The 23,523-nt window shown below is 40.5% G+C and overlaps 1 protein-coding gene and 1 long non-coding RNA gene across 3 annotated transcripts; one reads left to right on the top strand and one right to left on the bottom strand.

Annotated features, from left to right (window-relative positions):
• The first annotated feature begins 364 nt into the window (after positions 1–364).
• On the top strand, positions 365–23,226 carry LOC131233543 (casein kinase II subunit beta-1-like). 2 transcript variants are annotated; one of them, XM_058230299.1, is made up of 5 exons: positions 365–1,012; positions 9,430–9,645; positions 14,967–15,076; positions 15,251–15,416; positions 22,687–23,226. In XM_058230299.1, exons 1-5 carry the CDS (start codon positions 778–780, stop codon positions 22,815–22,817), a joined length of 858 nt encoding a protein of 285 aa, XP_058086282.1. In that variant the 5' UTR covers positions 365–777; the 3' UTR covers positions 22,818–23,226. The 2 variants fall into 2 exon arrangements, with proteins under 2 accessions (XP_058086282.1, XP_058086281.1); XM_058230298.1 differs by having other exon boundaries at positions 366–1,012; positions 9,427–9,645.
• LOC131233544 (uncharacterized) lies at positions 22,150–22,386 on the bottom strand. Its single transcript, XR_009165274.1, has 2 exons — positions 22,255–22,386; positions 22,150–22,189 (listed from the first exon to the last, which is right to left on the bottom strand). It is a non-coding gene; the product is annotated as an uncharacterized LOC131233544 (long non-coding RNA).
• Positions 23,227–23,523: the final 297 nt, after the last annotated feature.

Genomic DNA, 23,523 nt, shown 5'->3' with positions numbered 1-23,523 from the left:
AGTATGCACTTGTAGCACACGTGAAGACTGTGGAAGATTTGGGCCGTTCATTAATCGGGGCCTTTAATTCGGACGGTGGCCCAGAAACTATGGCAATGCATTGATCAGGTGGGACCCGTGTTCACGAAAAAAGTTGTGATGTAAAAATTTCGAGAAAGCCAAACGTTGGGTTCACGTGATTGGGGATACTAGTGAGTGGACGGTACTGATTTCGGTTCAGGGCACAAAGAAGGTGGGCCACACATGAGGAACGTCCAGGATCATCCACACGCTGACATGATGGGCCTGGGCCGGGCTCGAGCTTGTGGTCACAAGCAAGAGAAGAAACAAAAAGCAGGCCACACAAAAAGAGCATTTCCCAATAAAAGAACTCTTTAGGGCACCAAAAGGAGGGCGTCCGCCGGTGTAGGCAACCTCGTCGGAACCGGGGTGTGCGCATTTTCTTAACCTTAACACCCCCAAATCTCTCTCTCTCTCTCTCTCCTCTGCTTTCGTTCTCTTGGAAGCGAGAACCGAAACCGAGAGAGAGAGGGCTTTTTTCCTCCTCCTTTTCCCTCCCCTCCTACCATCAGAACCCTAACCGTAGCTCTGAAAACCTAGGGTTTCAATAAACACATCTCTCTCTCTCTCTCTCTCTCAACCCCAGTTTTTCCAGATATCTAGGTTTTTTTTTTTTGTTTTTTTTTGTTTTGTTTTTGTCTTGTTTTTTATTTTAGCATGTTGTATGAGAGGGGATTGCGTTCTATCTGAGAGATAGGATTTGGGTCGAGGAAGGAGATGTACAGAGACAGGGGCGGAGGGGGATCGAAGCCGGAAATCGGCTCCCTCGATCGCAAGCGTATCAACGATGCCCTAGACAAGCACCTGGAGAAATCGTCACCGTCGACCTCCAAGGGATTGAACAACAAGGACAAGGAGAGGCTATCCGTGCCTTCCACCTCCGCGGGGAAGCTTCTGCCAGATCACCGGGATACACGCTCTGCCTCGCTACCGAAAAATAAATGTTCCGATGGTCAGTTCCAATTTCTTCTGGTTTCGATCCTTTTTTGGTTGGTTATGTTGATTTTTGGGCAATTGAGATCACCCTTTTTGTGTTTTCCGTCCTTTTTTACCCTTCCAATTTTTTTATTTTTATTTTTTCATGTGGGCTGTCCTTATTTTGTGCAATTGGGGAAATCCCTTTATTTATTTATTATTTATGTGCTCTGGTTTTGTAAGCAATCAAGTAGCCTTTTTTGTTGTTTTATCTTTGACATTATGGATCTCTCGGGAGTTCCATCGATAGATTTTTTATTTTTTATATTCTGCTTCCCTTAGTTTTTTTTTTTTTTTTTTTAAGAACGAAGCGGCTTTTAGATCCCATCACTATGGCAGATAGTGATTAGATATAACTTCAGTATTATCTTCTTCTTCTTCTTCTTCTTTTTTTTGGAACTGGTCAAGGAGTTCAGAGGAGGGCCATGAACAATATCAAATCCTCCTTGCTAGTTTATGTATCCAACCAAGAAAAATGATTAAACTCTTTTAACTCTTGGTTAGTTGATCTGCCCCACGCATCATGTGGGTGGCAGTGTTTATGCCTGAGCTCTAGATTGGCTTGCTTATCCTCCTTGGACGGACAGCTTTGCAGTGGATAGGAACTCCGCTAATTACAGTGCCAATACATTTAGGCAGCCAATCCTTTCTATTACACAGGAGATAGAATTGTAGAATTAGAAAAAAAAATAAAATTGCTAGGATTCTGAGTTGTCTTGTCAGGGCCCAAACTGATTCTTAAGATCAAACGTCCATGGTTCCACCCAAAATATGCAGCTAGAATCGTCATGATTACTCCTGCTGAACTCGACATCCTTTATGGGGAGAAAATGCTCAGTCTCATGTTCCATGGGGAACGGGATTTTCTTGGTCTGAACAAAATTGATCTTGACTTGTTTACTAAACCATATAGTGGTGACAGTGACACCCTTCAGAAAGCAAAAACATATGGTGGCGACTCATTAGTGCAAATAGAATACAAACAAATTGAAACTAATTTCAAAACAGAGATATACGTACCAGATTGAAGCTCAATCCCACTCAATCAAGGTATTCTGTGACAGTAATGGTGGCTGTAATGGCCACCACAGTCACCGTTACAATACGGGCCGTAACAGCCGTTACGGCTCTTTTTTGTTTTTTGAAAAAAACTTGTATAAGCCCCATAGCAGACTGTTATGGCCGTTAAGACCCCATAACACATAACGGTTGCCACTGTTACTGTTATGTAACGGCCGTTACAACACACCTTGTAGTCTCAATAAATATCCACATGTGTAGGTAGATAGAAAGAAGAAGACAAGACCGAGAGCAGACCTCAGCAATCCTATAGCCTTTGTGCCAGAAATCACACAAACCCCTCTCGAACCCTTCTACTGTAGGAAATCTCTCATAAATTCTTATTTAAAAAAATCTCATAAAGTTGCTTCCGTACTCAAGGCCATGATGCCCTATTTATAGGCTTTGCATGTGTAGAATCTTTATTGCATATTGCTTTTCTTTCTTTCTTTCTTTTTTTTTTTTTTTTTTGAGAGGTAACATGAAATTTATTAGGAAACCCACCAAAAGGCAAGGAAAAGAATACAACCCGGAAACTACACAAAAAAAGAGGGAAGGTCAACAGACTTTGCTGCTTTAACATAAGCAGCCCATTCCAACACTACACATTTGATTTTGAAAATAATATCTTCAACAGAGGAGCTCTTGTTTTGAAAACAACGACTGATCCGCTCCTTTCAAATGATACAAAGGATTCTCATTGCAATAAGCCTCCAGATTGCTTTGCGGGATTTTCCCAAACTGTTTCCGTGCTAGGCCCGTAAAAGATCGACAACTGAATTCGGCATAACCCAAGAAACCTGGAAGAAGGTTAGAAAATGCTCCCATACCCTAGAGACGAAAGGGCAATGAACAAAAAGGTGATTGATCAACTCCGCATTTTTCATACACATCAAACAAATGTTAGGGAGGATATTACTACTCTTAATCTAACTAAAACTTGAACTTTTCAAAAGTGCAAAGAAACGTCTTAGAGAACTGAAACAAATAAGGAAACTTCTTAGAAATAGATGAGGACTCCTGCCATGTGTGCTTAAGTGGGACCCACCTGGGCCTCTTTTTGTGCACACGCATGGGATGGGTTCTGTTGCATCACTCTTCATAGATATCGTATATTTTTCATGAATCTTCTACTTAGGGTGTCATTGCTGTTTTTCCTTTTTCCTTTCTTCTTTTGGTAGGGCATCCACCGAACAACCATGGTAAGACTTGATCCCGGGTAGGGGTGCACATTGAACCGGTAGAACCGTGGAACCGGACCGGAAGCGACCAAACAGTCCGGTTTGGTCCAGTTCTAGAGTGCGCCGGTTCCGGTTCCAGTTCCAAAAATCAAAGAACCGGTTACATCGGTTCGGTTCTCAGCTTGGGGGTATGTAGAACCGAACCGATCCGTAGAACCAAACCATGGATCCAATCTGTAGAACTGAACCGTGGAGCCGAACCTGGAACCGAACTTAGAACCAAACCAAGAACCCTTTGATTGTTTCCATATTTGATTCATGATTTATGGTTTATAATGCACCATTTAATTATTTTCATAAATGTATTTTTGCACACCTTATACAATATCTAAACCATTCATCAAATGGACCACAACATGGATGGACATGGGCTAGATAATGAAATTAAACATGCAACTGGGTTGGATTATAAAAAGCCCAGAACCGTGGAACCGATCCGGAATAGAACCGGTTTTAATGGTTCGGTTCCGGTTCGGTTCCAGGGTGCCAATGGTCCGGTTCCGGTTCCGAATATCCTAGAACCGTTAGGAACGGTTCGGTTCTGGTTTCACCCCAGAACCGGACCAAACCGACCCGTGTGCACCCCTAATCCCGGGCCTATGCCCGTGTGCACCCCTAATCCCGGGCCTATGCTGCCTTAGGAAAGTGATACACACCAACTGAGATACTGAGATAGGTGTGGCTGTTGGATTCTTATCTTATTTTCTATCATTTTTTCATGGTTTCTGCAGTTGATTGTAGAAGTATAGAATATAGATCACTCTGATATGAAGATCTCTTGACTGATCTTCATAAAATCACGGTATCCCTCTCCAAATTGATAAAGAAATGTGCTTAGTATTCATTGCATCTGGAAACTCTGGTAAATAAGTTTGATCCTACCAGCATCCTCTGATAGGACCATCTGGAGACTCTGGTAAATAAGGCCGGCATGTGCTTATTTTGGGCTGTTTACGGTTAGATTTAGGGCTCAAATGTCAGAGATTACATTTGCCATTTGTGGAAGATGGGGGGTTGATGTGGAACATATGATTAAATATTTTGGGAGTATTTGGTGGATTTGATTTTGTTGCTTCAGGCCAAATCTTTGTTAATGAGATTTTTATTATCTCAAATAAATTATAGACTGATTTAAGATCAATCTAATGGTTGCTATTTGTTAAGATTAATTCCAAGATATCTTAATGGTCTTGACCCGGACATGAAAAATGAATTAGCTTTTAAAGATGCATTTAAGATGTCCAATGCATGAACACTTGCATTGAAAGCCAAGGATATGTTAATCGGGGACTTGGGAGACAATTTGGTGCCCCCCGAGGACTGTCATCAACCAGATAGATTGGTTATTTCTTTGTGATTCGGGTGTCAATATTTCATTGACTTGATAACTGGGTTGTACATTCTTGGTGAAACCTTTTACTCGACACTCCTTAGTTCTTAACTCCCTCAACCAGAGCTATACATCGAGCCGAGTCAAGCCGAGCTGTGCCAAACTCAGCTCGACTCGGCCCCACTCTAACACCAGCTTGAGCTTAGCTCGGCTCAACCTTTGAGCTCAACACGCTAGCTTGCCTTGGCCTGATGGTTTGAGCCGAGTCAAGCTTGGATTGAGTCGAGGCAAGCGAGCTGGTCGAGTCGAGGTGAGCCGAGCCGAGCTATCTTCAGTAACAACTAAAAGCCTAAAAACAAGATATGAACGATCCATGTAATTTGAAGAACAATAAATCCAAAAGTGTAATTCATTCAACACCATCAATATTTTAGAAACATATGTTTAACAAAATACAACAAATGTTAAACTAGTAATTTAAAAGTGTAATCCATTCGACACTACTAAAAACAACATAATATGGATAATTAACCTCCTTTAAACAGATGAAGGTACTCGCCTAGACTCTCGATCCCATCCTCTTCCTCATCCTTGGCATCAAAAGTGCTACTGCCCTAAATCGGCCGCAACTTATCTTGTGTACAAATAAGCGCTTTAATTGTTGTTGGTGCAAGAGAGCTTCAATACTTGCTCATGACCCTACTACTCATGTTAAATGCAGATTCTGATGCCATCATTGTAATCGGAATTGATAAAATGTCACGTGCCAATAACGGGAGTGTAGGGTATTTTGCTTGACGAGCTTTTATCTTCCACCAATTCAAAACTTCAAAATCTGTGCTTGAGGCCTTCACGATTGGCTCCTTCAAAAAGTTCATATCATATATATATATATATATATATATATAAAAGTCGAGTTGATCTACCTGCTGCTCGACCTCGACTTGTTTTTAATGAGCTGAGTCAAACCGGCCTTGACTCGTCCTGAATCCCCGTTTCGGGCTGAGGCGATCCGAGCTAAATCGAGTCGAGCTGAGCAAGCTTTTCGAGCTAGCTTGGCTTGTGCACTTGTCTACCCTCAGCACGAGGACTCTATCCGCTACATTTGGAGGGACCCACAGTCCAGAAGGGTCAAGAGTGGTGGCATTTAGTTGGTTAGCAAGTAAAAACAAAACTCTCTTATGCTGGATAACCTAAAAAAAAGAAGGAAAAATGGTATTACCAAATAGGTTTAGCTTATGCTTGTAGAATGGAGAGAGTGGACCACATATATTCTTGCATCGTGTTCTCACTCGGAAAGTGTGGGAGAAATTTTTTTGTGCTGCTAGAAATTGAGTTGGTAATGCCAAAGAAGATCAGGGATCTCTTCCTCTGTAGCACTTTATGCGGTTTGAGTTGGGCAAGGGCGACAGAATCAGATTTTGGAAGGATCCTTGGGCTGGACAAATTCCTCTTAAAGACATCTTCCCGTCGATATTTCGGTTGGCCCCCAATCAAGATATCCTTGTCGCTGACTGCTATTGCTTCAAAGATGGTAAGATGGAATGGAATCTCCGCTGTAGTAGAAACCTTGAAGATTGGGAGATTGGGAGATTCCCGAGCTCGTGAATCTGCTGGAGTGTATCTACAAGTTCAGTCCCAACATCGACGTTGCTGACAGAATCATTTGGAGTCGGGAGAAGTCTTCTAACTTCTCAGTTAAATCTTTCTACAATCAAATCCTCTCCTCTTAGAACCCCATCGCTGATAACTCCTTAGCCCATTTATGGTTTTATTCAGCTCCTCCTAAGATAGTGGCCTTTGCTTGGCTGGTTGTTAACAAAAAGATCTTGACTATTGACAACCTAAGGAAAAGATGGATGGTCCTGCTTAATATATGCCTATGCTGTATGAAGAACGCGGAATCGGTTGATCACCTCCTCCTTCATTGCCCCTTTATCTCTCATGTTTGGGCAAATCTTGTTGGGCGATTTCACATCAAATGGTGCATATTAGGCTCGGTGGATCTCTTTCTCAAAGCATGGCATGGCATTGAGATTGGGCAAAAGAAGATTCAGTTATGGAGAATGGTCATTCTCGCTATTTGGTTAGAAAGAAATGATAGGTGCTTTAGAAATCTCTCTTCTTCTGCTGAGGCTGTAGCATCCAATTTCAAACGTCTGGTGATAGAATGGGCCACCCACGTTGATTCCGTAAGGGATGTAGATTTGCTTTTTCTTGATATGTAAAGGTTTCCGCTATCTCAGCGAAGCCCTTTCTGTTTTTTTGTTGTTTTGCTGTAATGCCGTTTTTATATTCTCTCTTATTTATATATAAAATCGTTGTCTTTCAAAAATAAAAATAAATAGAACTATTTGGAGCATGGTTCTTCTTGCTGTCGTATGTGTTATTTAGCTTGAATGGAACAACAAAAACCCTTTTTTGATAAGTTATCTAATCACAAACAAGTGTTCCACAAAGCCAAATGGTCAGCCGTGGAATGGGCAAGGGCCACTAAAGTTTTTGAAGGGATCTTGTGGTGGCCTTTTTAAGTAGTTGGGGGTAGAGCTGTACGTGAAATGAGTTAGGTCGGTTAACTTGCTTGACTTGACTCGGAAAAGCTCGACTAAACTTGGCTCAAAATTGGGTTCGAGCCGAGTCGAGCTGATTTTTTAAGCTTGAAAAAATTCCGAGCTGATTTCGAGCTTGACTCGACTTGGAACTTGACTCGAACTTGACTCGGTTCGAATCGATTCGACTCAGGTCGGGTTCGCTTAATATAAATATTTTGTGTGTGTATATATATATATATATATATATATATATATATATATATATATATATATATAATATTAAAAATCTTAAACTCGAACTTAGCTCATAGGCTCGAACTCGAACTCGGCTTGAAAGATTGAGCTCTAGCTTGGCTCAATCTGGTCCGAGCTGCTGACGGAGCTGAGCCGAGCTGGCCAGGAGCTAAGTTCAAGCTGGGGTAGCCTGCTGGCTGAGCCAAGCCGAGCTGGGCCAAGCTTGACTCGGTTTGGCTTGTGTACAACTCTAGGTGGGGGGTGTCTTCTATGTTGTATTGATGGGATGACCTCTCATCATCCTTTTTGTCTTCTTTTCCCCTTTTGCCTTAGTAAATTTCAGTTGTCCTTCAATAAGAAAAAAAATCTAAAAATTGTGCAAACTATATACCTGATGGATCAAGCAAGATCAGACCATAGACATGGATGATGAATCTGAGCCTCTTTTTTTCAATTTCACTGCCAATTCTGCTGCCATGGACCTTCCTCTTTAATCAGAGAGAGGCTTTTATTTGATAGAAAAGCGAACGAGTTTGGGTTTGACAACCCTTCTCACGAGAGGGAGGGCTATGTTTGGTGTTAGTTTAAAAGTTAACTTTTACATTAGTATTACTTCTATAACTTGGCTCTATTAACTACAAAGCTAAAACATTAGCAAGGGTCTGACTTGTGAGATCAGCCATGATACACATCTGGTACATTTATTAATCAGATAAAAAAATTGAACCTAAGATCAGACCAATGGACCCCTAAATGGGGTCCAAACCAAGATCCAAGTCGGACCAGGTCCAGGAATTTTTGGGCTGATCGGTCGACCCAATTCACTTACAGTCTTATCTATAAGCATAGAGTAGTTGCTCCAGCATAGTACTTTTTTATATATAAAAAAAATTGATTGGTAATCCATAATTTTATTTGAAAAACAATTACAGAAGTCAGCTGTGTAGTAAGAGCCTAGAACAAGAAACAAAACACAGATTGACCAGGAGAAATAAAACACCACAACAGGTGATGCAAAGGCTTGTTGAAATAATGACAAAAGAACAAACCTGAACTCAATGGCACTTTTCTGTCATCTCCTGTTAGCAGCATCCTTGCTAAGGCCATCCACCACATCATTGGCTGCTCTGGCGACGTGCAAGACAGTCGCCAACTTTTGAACACAGATCTAGTTCTTCCACTATGTCAGCTACCCTCCACGGGCAGGATTCGGATATGGCCCAAGCAATAGTGTTGCTGTAGTCACCCTTGATGATGATGTGAAACAAGTTGGACTCCGAGACAACTTTGATGGCATGCGACCCTTCAAAATAAAAATAAAATAAAATAAAAAATTGATGGCCTATGACAGTGGAACAACCTCAGCATGATTGGAATCATTGATACCGATAGGCGATAGGGCCTGAGAACTCTAATATCGCAACACCACTGCTGTCATGCACAATGCTGCCCCCCACCATGGGCCTGGGGTTCCTATAAGAGCACTTGTTGGAATTTTCCCTGAGGTTGAATTGCTTACTGCCTGGATATCATTTTCAATCATGTTAGTAGGGCAGCCAACACCATTGCTAACACGCTAGCCAAACAAGGTGTTCTAAGCCCCCCTTTATTTGTGTTATCAATTCCAATCCATTGGAGGGATGTTGTGCTCTTTTCTTTCTCTGAATAAAATTCTTGTTGTTGCGGATCAAAATGACAACAGCAGCAACCATAATGATAATAATGATATTAATGCATACTGTGATAGTAAGAAGTTACTTATCTTCATTGAGCTTGAATTATGTTAAATTTGGTCGGAGTACCATTCAGTGTTTATGGTTTTTAGTTCTTTTGTTAGGAAGTTTTTTCCTCCCTTCTAATAAATTCTTGTGACTTCTAAAAAAAGCATTTCTGGTTATTAGGCCCATTCTTCCTTTTGAGCGCAACACCATCATGCTCTCTGAGTTGCTGATGTTGTTGTTTGCTTTAATGGCAGAAGAATCTGAAACAGACAGTGAGGAGTCGGACGTTAGTGGTTCTGATGGGGATGACACTTCTTGGATCTCATGGTTCTGTAATCTGAGGGGGAATGAATTCTTCTGCGAAGTTGATGATGAATACATACAAGATGATTTTAATTTGTGTGGATTAAGCAGTCAAGTTCCCTATTATGATTACGCCCTTGACTTGATTTTAGATGTTGAATCCTCTCATGGTAAGCTTCATCCCCTTTTATTTGGAATCACTTTCTTGAAGCTGTATTTTTGTCTTAAATCCATGATATTTAGTCCTAAAGGTTGTGGATGATCTGTGCAAGCTATTCTTTCTTATAAATAAGTTTGAGATTTATATGAAATTATTTGGTTGCCATAAAAAGAATTCCTCGCTTTTCCCTTTTTATCATTTTTTTTAGTGAAACAGTCTTTTAGTTGGACTGTCAATGAGGCATTACTGGGGTAACATGATACTATTTGAAAATTGTTTCCTGTTTTTATTGGTCGCTTCTTTGACAATGAAGAGTTGTAGAGGATGTGGCATCCTTGTATTAGAACGCTTTGCTTGTCCCTGGAACAATTTTAATATGTTGGAGTTGAACGTGGATAGAATGATATTGTAGATGCTATTCTTTTACCAATACTTTCTTATACATTTGGGAAATGACTGTCTGGCACACCTAAGTTTTGATGTATAGTTCGCTGTCTTCCACCTATTGCTCATGCAAGTTTGAATGAAAATGAATTTCTTGTGATGCAGCTACAGCCCACAAGCATATCTTTGTTGTTTCTCTTGGTAGCTTCACCGAAATTTCTGAAACCATGGAGGTTTCATCACATCTTGCAAATACATCTCAATGCAACCATTACTATTGATTTCATCACATCTTGCAAATACATCTCATTGCAACCATTAGTGTAGATCCATTGTTAACTTTGGGTAGAGATCAAGCTTTAAAATATCTTGTAAACTTGAATGTTTAGGGGAAAACCATATTGTTGCTAATGAACCAGAACATAGGCTTAGAACCAAACTCCTCTTGGTAGCTTCACCTTTTGAATTTCCATACTCTCCCTATGGAGGTGACATGTTTGTATCGCATTTACTGGATGATTTTGATCCTCGTCATCTTTACTCCAAGAGAGCTACCACTGTATTTTTTCAATATTCTTAGCAACTTTAGTTATTGAGCTAAAAATAGAGGGGGGCATGCATATCCAAGACAATGACTGCACATGTCATTGCATCAATGGCAGAATTCGTCATTTTCCTCAATAGATTAAAAGTGACTAAATTTCACCAATGATCGGTCCCAAATAACCTCCATGCTGAGACAAATTATCATTGGCAGGACTGATTTACATGATGGGGAAATGCTTCATGGAATATTCAACCTTTTTTTGCAAGATTTGGCAGAATTAGGGCTGTCACTGGGCTGGGTTTGGCTACCTGGTGGATCAGGTTTGACACGGCTCTGGGTCTAGATCCACGTTTCAGATCTATCGGGTTGCATCCAAATCCAATTCCAAAGACCCAACTACTAATCAATCATCTCCGGGTTCTCTGATTCGCTTAGATCTGAGTTGTGTACACCTCTGGAACATCAACAAGCTGGATTAACCTGAACCTATGGTGTGCACTCTTTCAGCTTGGATATTTGTTTGGATGCAAATTGGGGTTTGAGAGATTGGATCTGAATCTAGATATTTGAGTGTGACCAATGATTTTTTCAGATATGGGTCGATCCTAACCTTACGCAAATCAGCCCATCTTAGAACCAATGGGAAGTCATGGCTGGTTAGGGTTGTCAACAGGACCGGAATTTGTGGGTATCTCAAGGTACATGACCTGATTTAAATCGGTCTAGGCCAAAAGTTTTAGACTTCAGACCGATCAGCCTTATAGGGGTCCTTAAAAAATCTTGGCTAAAGTTCTTGCTGCTAGGTTTAAGCAAGTTCTATCTATACTTATCTCGGAATATTAGGATGCTTTCGTTGTGGAAGACAAATTTTAGATAGTGCCTTAATTGCAAATGAATGTATTGATTCCAAATATAGGGAGAAGTGGGATAGTTTGCAAGTTGGACATTGAGAAAGCATATGATCATGTGGATTGGGGTTTTTTGGACTACATGCTGGACATGTTACATTTTGGTTGGAAGTGGAGTGGTTGATCTGGTCCTGTGTTCAGTCGGCTTCCTTTTCCATCATGGTTAATGGGTCACCAAAAGGTTTCTTTAAAGCGTCCAGGGGTCTAAGGCAGGGGGACCCTTCATCTCCTTATTTGTTTGTGGTGATTGGGGAGGCCCTTAGTATGATGCTTCGGAAAGGGGAGGAGAACGGTTTGTTTAGCGAGTTCAAGTTTTCAAGTGATGGCAGTCAGATCAGTCACCTTTAGTATGCGGACGACACGATTTTGTTCTACGATGTGGAAGCGGTTTCGGTGGACGACCTTCAGAAGTTGTGTGTTTTGAAGTTGCGTTGGGGTTGAAGATCAATGTTGCAAAATCTGAAATGTTGGGGATTCATGTTGGTCTTGATGATTTTTGCCGTCTTGCTCATGTTGGGTGTGAGCCGGGGACCTTCCCTTCAACGTATCTTGGGCTCCCTCTTTGCATTGGAAAGCAGCCTAATCATATGCGGGAGAGGGTGATAGAAAGAATCGAGAGGAAGCTAATTTCTTGGAAATGTAGGTATCTTTCCTTAGGAGGGCGTTTTACTCTTATCCGGGTGGCTTCTCTGATATGCCGATGTATTTTATGTCTCTCTTCAAATGTCCCAAGTCGATGCTAGAAAGACTCGAAAAGTTGAGAAGAGATTTCTTTTGAAAATGTGCTAAGGAGAGTAGGGTGTTTCATCTTCTTGGATGGGAAGAAGTTTGTAAACCAATTAATGAGGGTGGAGCCAGTCTCAGAAGCTTGGGTGACATGAATACAACTCTCCTTGGAAAGTGGATATGGAGATTCAACTCAGAGGTGGGAAACATGTGGATGGAGATGGTGGCTAGCTAGTATGGGGTGCAGGCGGGTGAGTGGTTTGTGAAGAACTCTTAATATAGAGCTTCTAGCATTTGGAAAGCAATTGCAGTGACATCCCATTTGGTCCAAGGGGAATTTCTTTTGCTCCTGGTAATGGGCGCCATATCCATTTCTGGATGGATATTTGGTGAGGCGACTGTTCTCTTCAGGATCTTTTCCCCTAAGTGGCTCGTTTTGCCATTGATGGGTCTATTCTGGCGGCGGATTGCTCCCCTTGCTAATGAAGGAGACAAGGGGGTCACTCGTGATTGGAGCTTTTTGCTTCATTGTATCTTTTCTATCCCTCTTCTGGTTGTATACATTTTTGCATTTTTAATAGAATTTTAGTCCTGTCTTGTAACAAGAAAAAAGAGAAAAAAAGGAGATGAGATTGGGTTTTGGTGAATTTTTGTGCTTATATCAGTGAAAGATGGCTAGAATGACAACAACAGGGTACCTTAGGTGGCTGTTGTGGTGTGACATTGTGTGAACATTTTTCAGGGGCTATATTGTTGTTCATGTGCAATGGCTTATAGAATGGGCACAGATATTTGTTGGTGCCAGCCACAGATGCGAAGTGTCAGACATTGAGAGAAAATCCAACACACAGAAACAATGATACGAATGTTTAATGATTTTGTAGAACATGTTAGCAATGAAGTATGTCAGCAGATCATCTCGTTGTATTGGGAGCTTATCCTCTCTTGATGTTGGTTTTGTTTTTATGAATAAAAATGTGTTACCTTTAAACAAACAAATTTTTTTTTTTTTTTGAAAGATGACAATTTTATTAGAAGCACACAAAATGCATGAAACAATGATACGAATGTTTAATGATTTTGTAGAACATGTTAGCAACGAAGTATGTCGGCAGATCATCTCGTTGTATTGGGAGCTTATCCTCTCTTGATGTTGGTTTTGTTTTTTATGAATAAAAATGTGTTACCTTTAAACAAACAATTTTTTTTTTTTTTTGGTGAAAGATGACAAAATTTTATTAGAAGCACACAAAATGCGCGAAAAGAAAAGAAAAGAATACAATCCAACAAAAGCGGAAACACTAAAGTGAAAGGGGCAGTAGGGGCTGCCTTAATGCACACCGCCCAATCTGAAATGAGATTTTTAACTTTAAGGATATTCTCATTAACCTCCTGCTTCTCATTTCGGAAGTGACGACCATTTCTAAATCTCCAAATAACCGCCATAATCAATAGCTGCCAAACTGCTTTCCCAGACCTGCCCACTCCGTCTCCATGCCAAGCCCACAAAAGAGCATCCACAGATTGTGGCATAACCCAAAGGCATAAGATAGAGGAGCTTATATCAACAACTACAAACACACTGCATAATATTTTACACAGTACTGATGCACGGTATACAGACATGGATCTTGATACAGTAGAATGTCTGGGCGGTATTCTTTTAGCGTATCCCAATCAGTTGGGGTGAGGCTTAGATGATGATGATGATGATGACTAATGCATGGTAAAGATGAAACAAGATTTCTTCCTAATGTTTTTGTTGATGTATCTAGTTGACGTACATGTTCACCATGTATACTAGGTACATAAATTTTATAGAAAATTGAATGTTTCCACAGCTATTTACATTGATGTAACTTAGTTTTTCTGCCTTTGTCAAGTCAAAACCCGAGTTTAGTGATCATCACCATCATGTCTAATTTTGGTGATATTAGAAAAAAACCTAGGATGGTGAATGCTGGTTTGTTGCATATACCCCATTTCCAGTTTTTAACTCTACAGTGGGGTCACAACTTGTTTGGCTGATTGATTGATTCTGCAAGAGAATTCATAGCTGAATCAGTATCGTTCGATTTGCTATCTTTACTCAGTCTTTTCCTAAAACATGAGTTTGTTTTTTTTTTGTTTTTTTTGTTTTTCCTGTGGTTCATGAATTTTCTGTTACGACTTGGTCTGCTGTTGTCATTTTACATATGCTATTCTAATTCAGTATTTCTGAATCAGTCTATTTTTCTCCCCCTTTCCAATGACATTTTCAAATATATATTTTTTTCAATTAATTTTTATCATCCCCATTTTCTATAATATTAGATATGCATATGAATGAGCCAGCTTTTTATTCCCACCCCGTTTTGTAGAAACAACCTTCCTATCTGCTTTTTGTAATACAACAGAACAAGGAAGCATGGACCATAAAGGATGATTTTAGATTCCATTGTATTTTTAGATTCTGTTGTTTATTCATTGTAGGGTTGTTACAGAGCTGGAGTACAATCCATTTTCTCCTGTGCTTCATGGAACATTGCTGTCTGGCTTTTGTCAGATATGTTGTGTAAATTGGTTGACTGCACCTTTTGTTTTTGTTTTTATTGTTGTTGGGATGCGTATCCTTATGAAAAACCTATCTATGCAGGCATTTTGCATATATGTTCTATGTGTAACGTTAGAAATAGGTGGCATCTTGTTCTAATTGTGTTTGTTGTCATTCATTTTTCCTCTGTCAGATATGGCTTATGAGCTTGTATGATCTGTGAATGTGCGCAGGCGATATGTTTACTGAGGAGCAAAATGAGTTGGTTGAGTCAGCCGCGGAGATGTTGTATGGTCTGATTCATGTTCGATATATATTAACTAGCAAAGGCATGGCTGCAATGGTGAGATCATGCATTGAACATTTTCTTCCTTTGTTGCTGTTGACAGATCATCATCATCACCTAAGCCTTATCCTAATCAATAAGGATCCGCTTGCTGTTGACAGATGTAGTTTTGATTTCATTTGACAAATATAGTTTTGATTTAATGCGGTTGTTAAATGGTAACTTCTGCAGCTGGACAAGTACAAGAACTATGACTTCGGTAGATGCCCAAGAGTTTACTGCTGTGGTCAGCCCTGTCTTCCAGTTGGCCAGTCAGATATTCCTCGATCAAGTACTGTGAAAATCTACTGTCCCAAATGTGAAGATATTTATTATCCAAGATCCAAGTACCAAGGCAGTATCCTTCCATCTAACTCTAACAGTCTTGACTAAACTATGCAGACACGCTTCTTGTCATTTTGTTGATTGTTCATGCTACCTTCCTCCTTCCATATACATTTATCATATACACTTTTGCTTAACTGTTCATGTTATGCTGGCATCCGTGCATAATCATAAACAGAAACCAGATGTCTGGCCAACTCTGCCCTTGCATCTTTTCTTCTTCTTTTTTTAAATTATTTATTTATTTATTTTTTAAAGGAAGAAAAGAAGCTAAAGGTGGGGATTTCCACTTGTAATTTTATTGAGAAGAGAAGTAAATAAATAAAAAAAAAAAAAGGAGGGGACCAAACCAAAAACCCAAAAGAACTACATCGCAAAGAAAATGTTTGTGGAATTGATAAAAATAGAAGATCGAACATTTCCTGGAAGATTTACCCCTGCCAACCTGTGGGAGTTTTGTGCTCTCATTGCCGGTCCTTGGTCGGAATAAAAGAGGGTTGCATTAGGTTGTCGGCCAGTGTCAAACTTATGCCATAACTTTCATCGTGAATATGTTTCGAACTCATGCTAGGGCATTCCCTGTAAGAGACATGATGCAACAGAACCCAAGTGTAGTGAGTAATGGGCATTTTCCTAGCAATGTGTTATTCATTATATCTAGCTTTTTGATCCTTGTGCCTCCTTCCCTCATTGGCTTGCAAACCTTGTCCCATTTGAACAAATGGAACTTAAGTCTCTCTTCTGCATGTTGCCACAAAATTTCACACCGAAGTCTTTCTAGCCCTTCCAAAACCTGTTTGGACACTTGAAAACTGACGTGAAATACAACGGCAAATTTGCTAAGGTGCCTTGATGAGCGTCAATATTCCCCCAAACAAATGGTGCTGGCTTTTCCATCGAGATAACTTCCCTTCGACTCTCCCTATCACCTTATCCCATAAGTGTATTTCTGGGTTTCCCACATAATAGAATTCCCAAATAGGTCGACGGGAAAGTTCTGAACTTACCGCCGAAGACTTCTGCCAACTTACCAACCTCCTTCGAAGTACCAACACTGAACATTTCACTTTTAATGATATTTACTTTCAGCCTGGAAACTACCTCAAAACATTGGATAATTTTCCTTAGTCAACTTTTGCTTCAACTGCATCGCAAAAGAGAAGAGTGTCATCATTATATTGTAGATGGGAGATTTGGAGACTGCCGGTGGATGCCATCAATGAGGTCCATTGCCATGATCCTATCCAACATTTTGCTTAAAGCCTCTGTTACCACCACAAATAGAAATAGAGATAGCAGATCTCCTTGTTTGAATAGCCTTGCGAGTTAAAAAGAAAGAAAGAAATCTTTTAGCCACCCATTCACTAGCATAAAAAATTTAGTCAACCATATGCAAGCTTGGACCCAACCTCTCCAACACTCCACATCCGAACCTGCCTAGCATGTAATCCAAAAAATCCCAATCCACATGATTATAAGCCTTTTTTATATCGAGCTTGCATATGATGCCTCTCTTGTTATCTTACAAAAAAAACCTTTCTTTTGCTTCTTGTAATGACCATCTAAACACTCATGAGCAATCAAATGCACCATCCAATAACTTTCTACTAGCAACGAGCATACTTTGAGCACTTGAGACAATCAACATCTTAACAAGGATCTTGTAGGGAGCTCCCACCAAGCTGATTGGCTTGAATTCTGACAGGTTTTCTACTCCATCCTTTTTGGGAATGAAAGCGATGAACAAAGCCCCCATCTCTGTTGCAAGGTGACCAGTCTCCAAAAATTCCATTATGAAGGCCATCGTGTGTTTGTTTAATATCTCCCAAAACATTTGGAAAAATGCCATCGAAAAACCATCCAGCCCCAAAGCCTTATCTCTTTCCAAATCATCAAGTATCGCTTTAACCTCCTTTTCAAAGTCTAGAATTTGCAGACCAGCTGCCATCTCTCCCGGAAAAATTTTGAAGGGAAGACTGTCACTCAAGCATCGGCTGCTTCCTGTCCTCCCTGGACAATAATTGCTTGTAAAAAGATACAATTGCCTCACACGCAGTATCATTTCCTCTATTCTTTCCGCATCTACCAGCGCACTATGGATACTGTTTTTTCTTGCTCTTGCACTTCCATAACGTATGTTCTTGTCACTCTCCTTTATCCATGTTGCCATCGACCTTTTCTCCGCTTAATTTCTTCTGTAAGCTTCTTTTTATAATCCTGCGCCAAATTATTCCTAGCTGATTTTTCCTCTTCCGAAATCTCCATAGCTTCTTCCTTGATATCCAACTCTTGAATTTCACTTGGGATGTTTTGTGCCTCCACCTCCTGGTTGCCAAATACCTCCCTTTTCTAGTGATTTTGCCTTTTAACATCCTGATTTTCTGAAACAATGAATAGCTTGCACGATCCTCCACCTTAAAAGACGAACCTCCAATCTTTCTCGATATTGTATGATCCTTCCACCTAAAGCCATAGGAGCTCGAATATGAAATTGCGGACCCCAATTTTCCTCCTCAACTTCAAGCATTATATGGTAGTGGTTTGAAGTAGGCATAGGGTGACCTCTTTGAGAGATGACAAGAAACTTATCAACCCACTCCACTAACATTAGAAATTTTTTGTCCAACTTAGACTTTTTACAATCCTATCTTGACCATTTGACCATGTAAATTTGACATCCCCCATTGGAAGATCAACAAGCTCTTTCCTACGTATCAAGTCGGAGAACTCTCCCATACTCCTATTAAGTTGGCCTCCTTCCCTCGACTTCTCAAAGGAAATCTGGCTATTGAAATCCTGCCCAAGCACCACGTTTCCTTCCACCTATTGGGAGTACAATCTAACTCCGCCCAAAGGTGAGCCTGTTGTCCTGCAATGTTTGGGCACAACTCACCGTGAATACCCACTAAAAACCCCTGCCTTTTCTTTCAGCAAAACTAAAACAAAGTACTGCCCTAGCCAACTGTCCTCACAAGCCCACAACCTGGAATCCCAAATTACTACATTACCACCTCCTCTCCCAACTGCGTCCAGAGCAACCCACTCCTTGTGCGTCCCACTCCATACCGTGTCCACCACTGCCTGATTCATGGACTACATCTTGGTTTTTGTAGATGATTATTTGAGCTTTGAATTTTTTGCAAACTTTCCCTATTCGGAGTTGTTTCCGAGGGCACCCCAAGCCCCTAAGTTCTAACTAAATTTCTTCATTGGGCACTTCTCCTTGCTACTCTCCCCCCTTTTCTTCCCCTGGCTAAATCTCCTCATTCATAATTGATTGTTGAAACTAAGCTTTTCAAGTCTCTGTGTCCGTTGTGAGTTTGTTACCTTACCCTTGATTCATTGCTTGAAGTTTTAGATTTCCCCTTTCCTCCACAAATTGGAATAGCACTATATAATCATCCTAGCTATCCCCTAAAGGTACCCCTAACAGTCTTCCAGCATGCCCCCAAATCCTCCCTCAACCATCTTATTCCCTTGCCTCCGAACTTGGACCGTTCTCCCCCAAACCGTGAAAGGAACAATCGCAAGATTTTGCCCTCATACGTTTAACTGCCTTTTTGTTACCAGCATCGACAACTTGAAGAGTTTGAATATCCATGGCTTCTAACAGAGGCCTGGGAGGTCTATTACTAAAGCTATTTTCTTACTTAGACAATTGATATTGAAATATAGGGTGAACACATACGATAATGTTCATAAAGAGTTAATCTGGGTGGGTGTTGGGAAAGGAGTTTCAAAAGGACATCTTGACATTATTAAAGATATGTAGGAGGGAGTAGTAACAAATGTGAGGACCGCTAGTGGAGAGACAAAGTGAGTTTCCCAATTACTGTAGGCTTGGACTAGGGGTCAACATTGAACCTCTACCGTTCCACATTGGTTATGGACAAGTTAATGAGGCATTTGCAGGAAGAGATCCCATGTTGTTTGTTTTTGCAAATGATATAGCTTTGATTTACAACGTGAGGGCATAAACAACTAGATTTATGGAGGGGTGCTTTAGAATCTAAAGGATTTAAACTTTGTTGAACTAATGGAGTTTATGGAGTGAAATTTTAGTAACAATAGCATAGGGACGAAAATGCCCCTGCCCCTTTATTTGGAATTTATGGAGGGGTGCTTTCCAATTCCTTCTGACAACTCTTAAAATTTTACAGGGATAAAAATGCCTCCGCCTCTTTATTTGGAATTTCTGATTTTTTTAGAGGGAAACCGATCGAAACTCTTCTTCATTCGAAGCTTTCTCGGTGGGACCCACCACCATTATTTGGCGTTTCATTATCTGGCATTCCATTCTCCGAAACCCTTCATTGAAGCTTCCTTCACGGGACCGACCACCACTTTCTGACGAACCATTCTCCGAAACCATTTTTCTTTGAAGCTTCCTCCATGGGACCGGCGTCCACTCTCCAACGTTTTATTCTCTAGCAAACCATTCTCTGGTGATGACAATGGAGACCTATAGCACATGACAACAATGATGACAATGGAGACTAGTGGCACATGACAACGGAGATCCATAACACATGCAAATGGTGATGACAACGGAGACCTATAACACATAACAACGTTGATCCGTAGCACATGACAACGGAGATCCATAACACACGACAACAATGACTTATGGCACATGACAACAGAGATCCATAAAATATGACTATGGCGACTCGTAGCACATGACAACGGAGACCTATAACACATGAAAACGACGACCTGTAGCACATGAAAACGACGACCCGTAGCACATTACAATGACGACCCGTAGCCCATGACAACAGCGACCCGTAGTCATGTTTTGTGGGTCTATGTTGTCTTGTACTACAGGTCACTGTTGTCATTTTTTGTGGATCTCCGTTGTCATGTGATACGGGTCTACGTTGTCATCACTGTTTTCATGTGTTACGAATCTCCATTGTCACGTGCTATGGGTCGTCGTTGTCATGTGTTACAAGTCTCTGTTGTCATCACTATTGTCATGTGCTATGAGTTTCTGTTGTCATCATCGTTGTCATGTGCTACGGGTCACTGTTGTTGTCACTGGAGAATGGAACATTGGAGAGTGGTCGTTTGTCCCATGACAAAAGCTTCAAAAAAGTAGGTTTCAGAGAATGGTCCGCCGAAGAATGGAATGGAACGCCGAAGAGTGGTGGTTGGTCCCATGGAGGAAGCTTCGAAAAAGATGAGTTTTAGACAAAGGAACGCTGGAGAATGGTGGTGGGTCTCACCAAGGAAGCCTCGAATGAAGAAGGATTTTGGTTGATTTCCTTCTTTAAAAAATCAGAAATTTCAAATAAAGAGGCAGGGGCATTTTCGTCTCTGCAAAATTTCCAAACTTCTCAAAGGGCCAAAAAAATAAGGAATTAGAAAGTGGGGCCAAACACTAGCATCAGATTTCTCAAATTGACTACTTTCAATACTTTGGGTCAATAATTTGAGAGAGTTAAGATATTAAGAAGGATGTTGCCATTAGTTCAAGCTGGGTGGAAGAAATGGAGGTCCCTCTGGAGTTTAATGCGATCTCCGTGTGCCGCTCAAATTGAACTGGAAATTTTAGAGTAGCTATAAAACCATCCATGCTTTATTGGACAAAATATTGGACAGTTAAGGAACAATATGTTCATAGGATGTGTAGCTGAAATGTGGATGTTGAGATGGATGAATGGCAAGACGGAAGGATAGAATTAGAAATGACTGCATGGGGGAAACTTACGTGTATCACCGACATGTAATAACATGAGGGAAAGTAGGCTTAGATGGTTTGGTCATGTGCAACTGAGATCAAGAATCACGCTAGTTAGGAGTAAGTTGGTACAATTTCACAAGGCTCCAGAAGGGCAAGGGGGAGGCCTAAAAGGATGTGGATAGAGGTAGTAAAGAAAAGATTTGATGACCCGCGTTCTTACTGAAGGTATGGCCCTTGAGAGAGTGGAATGGCAGATCATGATTCATGTAGCTGACCCCAATTAATTGGTACAAGTCTTAGATAATGATAACAATTTACCCAGCTATGATTAGAAAACAGAACTCGAGATTCATAACCCCAACTTGCCAACAAATCAGCCACACTATTGGCCTTTCTAAATGCTTGAACAAAAGTGGCCCTAATGCTTCACAGAGTCGCTTCACTTCTGTCCACCAATGCTAGGATCCCCAGTGTCTGTGAGAGTTAGAATTTATGATGGAAACTAACATCAAAGAATCACTTTCTACAAAAATATTTTGAAAGGCTGCTTGAGCACTGTGCCAAATCCCATCATCTAGAGCTTGTATTTCTGCTATTTAGCTTGAACATCTGCCATAATAATGAGCTAAGTCAAACAACATGTTGCGATTGCTATCCCGAAGAATTCCTCCCCCTACTGTGTGACTCAGATTCCCCCTCGAGCGTCCCTGTACATTTAATTTGAAACTACCTTCAACTGTTTCACCCATGTAACTGGTTTTAATTTCATTATGTGGATCTTCCTAGCAGGAATATGCAAACGCTTGAGCACTAACTTTTTAATGGAAGTATATTCTTTACGAAATTGAATTGATTAAAGCACCCTGCCACCACTGAAGAATATTTGAACAACTTTGAGGACCAGATGGTTGGATACCTTCAAATCTGCATCCATTCCTCCTTTTCCAATTTTCCTAGATAACGAATCAGGGAATAATGCCAATAACTGTATGGAATTGATTAGAAAATGAAGCTTTAGCAAAAGAATGTAACATTCACTGATTGTTACTTTTGAGTATGATTTACCATAATGTTTAAAATCTGAGAAAATAAATACCAAACTTTTTTTTTTCTTTTCCTTTCTTTTTTCTTCTTCTTTTGTGTCAGATTTAATCTGCATAGCTACCTCACTGCTACAAAAAAGATGATTTATGTCCTCAACATGCGACCGAATTAACACATCAAGAACATTTCGAGACCAAGGTCTCACCTTTCCTTTGAATTGCATGATCTACTGACACTGCATCATTCGACACTCTCAAAGAAAATACCAAAAATTTCACTGGAGCCACCTTATGCCACAACCATTGAAATTCATAAATAGATTGTGATCTTACTAGACACAGCTCCCATGCACATTTAACTGAAAATATGCCATTAGCTGAAGGTTTCCATATCTCTGGTGCCAAGGATTTAAAAAATCCAGGTTCTCAGCGACTGTTGGGAATTTGGCCCCCAGCTGCCTCTCAATTCACTATTCGATTGCATCTTTACTTGGACCTGTTTTACACTTCGATTTATGATTTTTTTGTCATGAATTTTCTTGACTATTCCCTAGACATTGATGGAGCTTATTTTGGCACCACATTTCCTCACTTGTTTCTGATGACATATGGGCACCTCAAGCCACAGAAGGCGTCCCAGAGCTATGTTCCGAGAATATTTGGCTTCAAGATTCACAAGCCATGACGCTGGTCGCTGGAGTTGTCCAATCAATGCATCAGGGGTAAGAACTCTGGAGGGTATAATTAGAATGCTTGCTTATATTGCAAGGAATATATTCCATCTCGTACGAGTTCTGCCCCAGCAAGAGTTTCAGAAGCGCTTAAAAGTTATTACTGTTTCACCTTTTTATATGTGGGAGGAAATGTTTGAAAAGGAAATTGGCCTGCCTGTCATACTATTGTCTCTTTCTAATTTAGTTGTATTCAGAGAGCCTCTATGAGGTTTTCATGGTTGGGAATTGAAGTGCCTTTTCTTTGTTGGGTTGTCTTTCAGGTTTCGGCTTTTGGATGATTAATTTTACATGTTCGTGTATCCAATATCCGCAATGATACCTTTATTCTTGTTCAGTGAGGCATCCGCCCTATTTTCTTCATTTCCTTGTGAAATACCCATACCTTTTATTCGTGTTCTCCGGGGGCATCTGTCCCCTTTTTTCCTTATTTGTGAGACTGTATGGTGGATAGGGTTCGGAACTACTTTTGAGCTGCTTCCTTTTTCTTTTTTCTTCTTCAATTGTTTCTTAATCTTTTCGCATGACCCAGAATTCTATGATGCTGATGTGGTTATTAGTTATACCACCTTGAACTGTGATCAGATAGGCGGTGCAGGCAAAGTGATGGCATGTTGGTGTATTGTTTATACAAAGCAATGTTTTAAATAGCTTATGCTA

This window comes from Magnolia sinica, chromosome 18 (assembly GCF_029962835.1).
Source record: "Magnolia sinica isolate HGM2019 chromosome 18, MsV1, whole genome shotgun sequence".
NCBI lineage: Eukaryota > Viridiplantae > Streptophyta > Magnoliopsida > Magnoliales > Magnoliaceae > Magnolia > Magnolia sinica.
Note: the sequence above shows the minus strand (reverse complement) of the source record. Positions and strands in the feature narration are given on the sequence as shown.